This window comes from Lactuca saligna, chromosome 5 (genome assembly GCF_052625555.1).
Source record: "Lactuca saligna cultivar CGN05327 chromosome 5, ASM5262555v1, whole genome shotgun sequence".
In the NCBI taxonomy this organism is placed as follows: domain Eukaryota; kingdom Viridiplantae; phylum Streptophyta; class Magnoliopsida; order Asterales; family Asteraceae; genus Lactuca; species Lactuca saligna.
The window spans coordinates 30,812,907-30,822,617 of NC_136421.1; the positions used below are offsets into that span (position 1 = coordinate 30,812,907).

Consider the following 9,711-nt stretch of genomic DNA (forward strand, 5'->3'; position numbering starts at 1 on the left):
AAGTTTTGTAATTTTTTTTCATATTGTTTATCATTAATAAAGTTGGAAAAAATATAAATTAAAAAAAAAACTTAAAAAAAATAAAGATATATATGTTTTTTTAAGCTAGAAGATGTCTGAAGATGTTAGAAGACTCTGGTCCACATCTGCGCCAAGAAGAGGGCGCGCAGACATTTTTAGGTCTGTAGTCTTCAAAAAAACAAACAGTCTGCGAAGACTAATGTCTGCGCGTGGTCTGCACGGCGCAGACAGAAGACGTCTTGCAGATCTGCAGACAAAAAACAAACACTACCTAATAGTGGTTGGAATTTAAAACTAAAAGAAGATGCCAAAAGAACTTGAAAATATGAAGGCCCAACCTTGAACGCTGATATCGATTATCAATTCCGGTTTCAATAGGGGGAGTTTTGACCTTTACAAAACTCAAAAACCAACCATCAACTCCCATTTTAAGGGTCATATTTAATAGCCAAATAGTTTCCCCACAATCTTTCCATCAACTTCAGTTTATGGTTTATAAAGGTTAGTAAATAAAGCTACATGCTTTCAGTGTAATTGTTTGTTGACAAATATACCCTCAAGTAACTAAAATGAAGAATAATAAAGCTACATGCTTTCAACGTAATTGTTTGTTGACATTTCCTCAAATCTGTAATCAAAGAAAAAAATTATTATAATTTATACACATTATATATAAACTTATAGTTGATAATCGGCTATTTTACCCCTTTTGAAGGAAGCATCCGACCACATGAAGCAGCTCCTCGATTTCTTGAGTCCTCATTTTTTTTGTCTGTGAGCAGGAGTGGATAACTATATCTTAAAAAAAGCAGGAATGAATTTCAGATCATACATCTTTTCCCCATTTGCCTCATATTGGATTTCTTACTGGACTAACAGTTTATAAGGGAGACAAAAACTTTGAAATTCTTTACTTCATCTGGAGTGGTATTCAAATATTTTATAGCTTATTCTACTCCTTTGACAAAAAAAAGATGACAATGTTGCCTTTTGTGTTTGTATCTCTAAAAATCGGGTTCACGGCTTTGCATCTGATTTCTTTTGTTTCTCTTGATAATTTGTTGAATATTACGGTTTCAGGACTCTTGAAATCCAAAAAAAACATTGAAAACGAACCTCATGGATTGTCGACCATCATTCAGTTGTTTTTCGCTCCTATCGTAGTCGATCTTCCCTCTGAAACGTAGTCGATCTTCCCTCTGGATCCCTACAATTCTTTTTACAAACAAATTAAATTTAGAGATGGTTGTTTGCGAGAAGAAAAGAAAAAGAAACAAAATCCATGTAGAGAGAGAGTACGTGACACAGAGAGAGAGACCATGAGTTTTTCACCGTCGACGACGATTCTGAAGTGGCCCCACCTCCTCTCTTGCAGTTGGTATGTCATCGGTAAATGTTTGTTGTCGTATTCATCGTCTTTGCCGTCTTCTCAACGTCTGCCTCTGGGATTGTGAAGGGGGTAATATGTGTGATAATCGGACGGGTGAGGGTCGATAATCTCACCGGAGAAAGATGGATCAGATGGAAAGAATTCGTGAGATGAAGAATAATAGGAGCAGAACACATATGAATGTAGGAAGCGGCAGTGAGCACAAGAAGGCAGTTAGCGATTTCGAATCTGGGAGAAAAATTCAACCGAAGGAGAACCTGTATTGATAAGGCGATGACAGTGGGATCATTGGCGGTGCTTTACAGAAATCGGAATATCATTGGGTGAGAAAACGGTGAAGCAAAGCACAAACAACACGCATACGGCAAGAATACAGACAATGACAAAAAAGACCCAAAGCAGAAAATGGAGGTTTTTTAAAAACATATACATAAATAGGGGACTCAACCTGTCAACTTTTTAGGAATTTTACTATAACTAACATAGGAGAATTTCAATATATATATATATATATATATATATATATATATATATATATATATATATATATATATATATATATATATATATAATTTATGAGGAAAAAAAATACTAGTTAATTGGGTCCAAAACCAACCCAAATGGCCCCAAAATTGAAAACCCAAAAACGGGAGACTGATATATAGAAACTGGTTAGAGTATTGAACCGGGTAAAATAAGTATAGAACCAGAAAACCCAAAAATATCAAAGTGGGTAGGGTGGATCCCGGTTAAGTAGATCTAGAACCGGTAATGTGTAATCTGTGAAATTTCTAAAAATTACATAACTCATTCGTTTGAAGTCTAATTAACGTGAAATATTTTCCAAGATGTGTTTATAGTTTGGACTTCAATTTAGGCTATAATTTCATCATATTTGGTTCCATACTAAACGAGTTACAGTCTTCCGAAATCAGGGTATCAAAGTTGAAATTTTTTAGTTTTTCAAGTTTTCATAGTCCGATTCTCTTTACCCAATTTCCCCAACCCACTATACCCGATACTTGTTTTAGACTTATATTAATATTCGATACCCGGCCCACTTTAAGCTTATACTGGTTCCAATTTTAAACCGGGTTTGTGGGTTGCGAGCTCATCCTAAGTTCACCTTAAACTTCCAATTTAAATACATCTTACTAGTAAACCATATCCAAACTCATTGTTTCTTCCTACACTGACGATGGAACAAACCATTATTCTAAAACCTGAAAAGTCAAACTAAAAGTCAAATCAATAAGATGGTTCACCCAAAAGCCCCGGAAAGTCCAACAGCATATCATTTTCCGATCCATCCAACATCGCCTCCACAAACGATCCATCACAACCTTCTTCTATACTTTCTTTAACACCATTCATCAACAATGGTGTATTACACTTAACCACCTCAACCCCTCCCATGGCTTCTAAGTTCAATTTCTCGTCTCCATCTTGCCCGTTCTCGATCAGAAAGTCGCGCCAGTTAAACGTCTGTTGTGGGGTCGTCATTTCATTCAAAGTCGAACAGGTACTTGAAGACGACGACGATGATGACGCCACCGAGACATGAAATTGCGTCAGAGAGATTCCGATTCCATGGTTAGTTGAAGAGTCTTTGACATGTGTGATGGCTTGAAGTTGAGTTAGAAGATCGAGTGAATCAGATTTGATTGCTTCCGGTGGTTCCATTTTGACGTTATTGTTGTTAAAATTAGGGAAGAATGATTCTGTTGGGGATTGTTGGAATACATGGTTTTCTTGATTCGAGATGAAGAATGTGTTATTGTTGTTGTTGTTGTCTCGATTGAGGGAACCCATTCTGGTTTGGTTTATTGTGAGTCCACTGATGCTGCCATAGTCAGCAAGCATTTGAGAGAAAGGCCTATGAGTGACTGGATCGATCCCCATTGCTGATAGCTTCTTCTTTAGTTTGGTGTTCCAATAGTTCTTCACATCATTATCTGTTCTTCCTGGGAGTTGTTGTGCTATTATAGGCCATCTATACAAACACAAGTTGTATGCATGAATTATTTGTGAACAAAGATATATGTTACAGAAATCACACACTATAAGGAAATATAGAAGGAATATATGAACCTGCTACCAATGGCGGAATGAAGCTTAATGATCAACTCCTCTTCTTGTTGTGTAAAGCTTTGATGCCTAATCTGATCATTCGTTGCAACATTTGTTTTCCTTAACCTACAAGTCTTTCCACACCTTCTTAAACCTTTTTTCTCGCACCACAAGAACACAAAATTAAAACCTTTAATATATATACAATCAAACATAATATATATATATATATATATATATATATATATATATATATATATATATATATATATATATATATATATATTGTTTAAAACTATAAAATGATATATATGATGATCACCTGGTTTCTTGGGAGCCCCTGCTTGCCAATTAGTTGTTGGTTGTTTGGATACAAACGCGAGCATTTGTGCATCATCTTCTTCGTTCCATGAGCCTTTCCTCATACTTAGCTTATCACAACACGGAGGCCTCACCATGATCTAGATCAAAAGTCACCCAAAAAGAAAGGAGACTGCATTGTGGGTAATATTTTCTAATGATAGAAATGGCTCAAAGATGATGAACTTAAAAGAAGTAACAATGGGTAAGTCGAAGAAAAGGCGAGAAAAGCATGCTCTAATTAACTAATTTTCATGATAAAATGACATATACTCTGAAATCATGAACCGATCAACGGAAAAATCATCTTTTAAAAAATAGAATAATTAGTAGCTCACCTATTTGGATGAGAGAGACTGGAAATAGGTTCATATTGGGTGGATAATTTGGTTAAACATTAGTTATTAAACTAATTGTAAGCCTAAATTATTGATTTTAGTTGGGATTAAAAAGGTGGGAGTGAGTTTTGAATGTAATTTGATTAGTTACAAATGAGATTACAAGATTGATAAAGACATGATTCAACTAATTAATCGGAAAACACCAAAAGCCCATTGTGTGTCATGCTTCATGCCCACCATTTTTGCATGATCTAGGGTTTATGAACTCGTTTGATTATCTCATTCTAACAATATTTGTGCATATATATATATATATATATATATATATATATATATATATATATATATATATATATATATATATATATATATATATATATATATATATATATATATATATATAACATGGGTTTGTATGGATGAACCCTATTAAAACTTTTGACTTGTTTATATCTAAGAACATTAATGGCTTTTAGAACCAATTTACAGCCAAAAATGTTGATTTAGTGCAAGTTTCAAGTAAATAAATGTAAATTAGTACTAAAGTATGTGTTTGATTTTGTAGATGGTTGCTAATTTTGCTTCATATACGCCTCTTTATTATTGTTTTTAATTGACAAACATATTATTAATGATCCTAAACTATGTTAAAGGGAAATATAGATTCCGAAAGTAAACATTTTATTCTTTGAGGAAGCTAATGAAAGATTATTTGTTTGCATTGTCACACTCTTTTTCAAAATTTTAAATGTTATTTTGTGGTTATTTTGAATTTTTTTTTCCATATGTTATTTTTATGAGTTTTCATATTTTATTAAATTTCATATAATATTTTAATATAAATATAATAGTTGCAATAAATGTAATAATAAATTGATATTAATTTCATTAATGAACTTATCTTTTAATTTTAAAATTCTTATTAGTTTTTTTTGTTTATTTATTTAAATTATTTGTTTAAATTTAAAAATTTCAAAAACATTTCAATTTTAATAATTTATTATTTTTCTTATTTTTTTATAAATTCAAAGTTTTCAAATTTTTAGACTTTTATATTTAACATTTTTTTTAATTAACAACTCATATGATACATGATTATATATAAGATAACGATTAAACTTAGTTATCTAGCCATATATCGCCTACTCATAACAAAACTTATTAAGCAAGTAATTTGAGTTATATACTTGTTAAGCAAGAAGAATTTGGGCTTTATATCACCTACACGTAACGTAACATTTGAGGCCGCCGCTTTTTAAGTAGTTCCCCTCGTTTTTCTTAGTTCATATCAATATCACTATGAATTCATTATTCGAGATAAGTATAATATTTTTTTATTATCATAATTACTCAATTACTTGTTTTTATTTTAATTCATACACAGTTTTAAGTTGATTTTTTTTTATCTATTTAGGTTTGCATTGATTTTATACTTTTCTCGAAGATCTTTAATAAATTAGGTAACTATTTGTTGCAATGAATTAATTATTTGTATAATTGTATTACATCTAATTTTGTTTTGTATAAGAATTTAATAGTGTGTTTGTAATTGAAATTTTTTGTGATTAGTGAATTTTGTTGAGTAATATGAACAAAGCAAAAAAGATTAGATTCGTATTTACACATAATGATTTACTAAAATGTGAAAAGAAAAGCACAACAAAAATAGATAATCAAGTATTTTAAAAGACAAAACTGCAAATTTGGTCCATGTGGTATTCAAAAAACTTTGGATAGGGTTCAAAAAGTTTTTAACTTGCATGGAAGATCCAAAATCAAGGTTTTTTTAGGTTTTTGATTCAAAAAAACTTAAAAAGACATTTATGCCCTTTTGATTTCTTTTTCCCTTTTTCTATAAGTACTTTAATGCTATTTTGATTTTTAAAAAAAAGAAAAAAAATAATTTTCCAGCCCCACCCACCGTACTCTCTCTCTCTCTCTCTCTCTCTCTCTGACTCTTTCTCTCTCATCTGCTTGATCTCCTCAAGACTAGAGTCTAATGAAGGATCCTCATAATACCCTTTTTCCTTATCATAATGCCCACCAAATTCCTTGTAAGAATCACTCAAGTTGTTACGATGCAGATCATACACACCAACAGTACTACGATACTCATAATGGCAGCTCCCATCGGAAATAGAACTGCAACTAGCTTGATCACCTCCAAAGAAGACAAGGGTAGAACTGTCTTTTACCTCCTGCTGGTAAGTCTCCGTGGAAAGCGGACCCAGAAATCCATGATCTTATGATTGGAGAACTAGATGTTGACGATTAGCGGCAATAATTCTAGGGCTACATGGGATAGATAAGGTTTGATCATGGTAGCTAGAAGTATTTTGTACTGTACAAATATAATTGAGACGATGATATTGATGATGATAATGGAGCATTAACATTGATATTACTATTTTGAAAAATCGATTGTGATGGGTAGCTGTAGTTTGTTGAAGAACTAAAACATTGAAGATGTTGAAGAGGTTTTCTAAGTTCGAGTTGGGTGATTAAGTTGTTCATCATCGTCTTCTTAAATTTGTGGTCCAGTAGTTCTTGATATCATTGTCTGTCGATAATTGTGTTGCCATTATTGACCACCTGCACATTAAGTTATTCAAACTTTTAGATTTATGCATATATATTCACATCTGAGAGATCTTGACAAAAATCTCCATTTTTGCATGCTAAATACCACAAAATCACCCTTAATACAGAATCTTGAAAGAGAAAGTGTACCTGCTACCAATGCTAGCAAAGAGGACACATATAACTTTATCTTCATCATTAAAAAAATTCACCATGTTTAATGTTTGGTCTCAGATAGTTCAACCATTGAAATGAGGGAGAAAGAGTCAGAGAGAGAGAGAGAGAGAGAGAGGGAGAGAGAGAGAGAGAGAGAGTACGGTGGGGTAGGGGTGGAGAATTCTTTTTTCCTTTTTTTCAAAGTGAAAATATCATTAAAATACTTATAGAAAAAGGGAAAAAGAAATAAAAAGGGCATAACCGTCTTTTTAAGTTTTTTTGGACAAAAAACCTAGAAAAACCTTGATTTTGGACCTTCCATGCAAGTTGAAAACTTTTTGGATCCTATCCAAAGTTTTTTGAATACCATAGGGACTAAATTTGCAGTTTTGTCATCTTAAAATAATAAAAGAGCATCGTATGCAATTTAAATGAAGAATATTGTGTGCAACTTAAATGAATAATATTTTACTTTAGAATGGAAACATTGTTACATTTTGTTATCATTTCAAGTATTTTGCTAATCATTCATATTTTGTAAATTATTTGGTTTACTCTAAAACCAAATCTTGACTACATTATTGATTAAACTAACCAATTTTTAATGTAATACTTAAGAAAATAACCATTTAAAATAACCACCATGTCTAGAATGGGATATTCCGAACTCAATTTCAACCGTGTACTCGACCAGTTATGTGCCCCCCCACCCCCATATATATATAGCCTATTTCCGAAATACCATACTCACCACAACTCATAGTGACATTTTTCACAACAAAAAAGAGCTTTAGCTTGTTGTTTTGACCTAAAAAAGTCATAGATAATTTCGCATGCATGACCTGCTAAATACAAAAATCATAGGTTTTTAGTCGGGAAAAATGTTTTGTTTAAAGTTTTTGTGTTCAGAATCTTCAAAAATCATTTTCACAACAAAATAGATCTATTGTGAAAATGAAATGTTAGATTGAAAGAGATTTTAACATATTTTATAATGTAAATTGATGAGAAATGAAATAAAAATGATTTATATACGGAGTAGAGGTGCACATTTGTTTGTTAAAACCAAAACGAATTTTTAAAAAACTTGCTTTTGATTTTGTTTTACATATTTGTTTACGTTAAAACCTAACCAGTTTTACTCAATTTTTTGGGTTTCAAAGGCATAAACGGTCTAACGGGTTTTGGTAAAACTTGTTTTACTCGATTTTTATTCCAATAATTTTTTTCACTAAATCTTAGTATTACATCTGATCAAAAAATACAAATTGTAAAACTATAAGTATTTACGAGACAACATTGATTATATTTAAAACCACACTAAATCCCCACTAAGGGAGGAGGGAATGGTTCCCTCCCAACCTATCCAACCCACTGGTAAATCATATTGGGAGCGTTTGAGAGCTTCTAGCTTCTAGTGTTTGACAAAACGCTTCGTTTTGAACAGAAATCATTGTTTGGCACTACAAGCTTCTAGCGTTTAAGTTTAAACAAAACGCTCCAAATCTAAATGCTACTTCATGTAGCGTTTAACAAAATGTTACAAGCTTCATGCTACCCGCTACCCGTTACAAGCTACTCGCTACCAGTTATTTTTGCCGAACATACCCAAAAGCAATTTAACACATAAAGACGTCTCCAAGCAATCATATATAACAAATTTCCTAGACTCCATTAGGATTTCTTTCATGTGTATTATCAACTGCAATTCCATTTCCTAACCTTTAGTATAGATTCTTTCTCATGTAGTGTCCTGCCTACAAGGTACACTATACCAGAATTAATTCTTAAGCAACACATTATGTTGGAATCATGATTTCTTATTGTCACACATCAAATAATGTAACATAACTAGAAATTTTGTAACTTCTAAAATTGATTACAACGTTTATTCATACATCAAGCCTCTTATATTAGGTTGCACATCCTATTACTATTTATATATGATGATCACTGTGAGTCTTGAACCTTGGAGAAGTGGCTTTCTTCTTTTTTCTGCCTTGGGCATCAACTTCTTCCGCATCCAATATCATCTAGAATTCCCTTGCCTCTGGCACACTTGATTTGGCAACTCCTTTCTTCTTTGGGCAGTCATCTTTCAAGTGTCTGACTTCTCCAAATTCGAAGCATAGCTTTTGGTAAAATATACATTTGTTAGCATAGTGACCTGTCTTGCCACATTTATAGCAGGTCACCACCTCGTTGCATTGCCATGCATGCTTCACTTTACATTTTTCACATCACCTTGCCTCCTTGTTATCCACATGCTTATTGTTGGGGCTGCACTTTGAAAACTTATTCTTCTTACCCTTACTGTTTTCATTTCCAAAATACCTATCAAACTTCCTCTTTTCTCTGAATTCGGTTTTATTGGAATCCCACACCTTTATCATGCTTTCAATAGCTCTTGCAGCCTAAAGCCCTAAACAACTGCCTCAAAAGTAGGAGAATGTTTGACCAACGCTGTATACTCCCACGGTAGCCCATTGGCGTACCTGTCAATCTTGGTCAGTTCGTTCGGGACATCGCGCATGGTGAACTCCATCTTATTGGTGAAAACATTGGTGTATTCTTCCACCATCATGCTCCCCTTCTTCAAAGTCAGAATTTGATTCTCCGATTCCAACATGTTTTCAGCTGAACATAATTTCCTCTTAAAGTGGGTTAAAAATTCTTCCCATGTCAGTTGCAAAGGTTTGTTAGGACTCTATATCTTTCCTAACGTGTTCCACCAATGAAGTATTGTCCCCTTGAACTATCTCACATTATAGTGGTCTGCAAAATCCCCGTGCA

At 32.9% G+C, this 9,711-nt stretch overlaps 1 protein-coding gene and 1 pseudogene across 1 annotated transcript; both read right to left on the bottom strand.

Annotated features, from left to right (window-relative positions):
* Positions 1-2,288: 2,288 nt before the first annotated feature.
* Positions 2,289-4,219, bottom strand: LOC144997119 (myb-related protein 308-like). Its single transcript, XM_078956947.1, has 3 exons — positions 3,804-4,219; positions 3,503-3,635; positions 2,289-3,404 (listed from the first exon to the last, which is right to left on the bottom strand). Exons 1-3 carry the CDS (start codon positions 3,937-3,939, stop codon positions 2,660-2,662), a joined length of 1,014 nt encoding a protein of 337 aa, XP_078813073.1. The 5' UTR covers positions 3,940-4,219; the 3' UTR covers positions 2,289-2,659.
* A 1,762-nt stretch (positions 4,220-5,981) lies between these two features.
* On the bottom strand, positions 5,982-9,311 carry LOC145045167 (uncharacterized; annotated as a pseudogene).
* Positions 9,312-9,711: the final 400 nt, after the last annotated feature.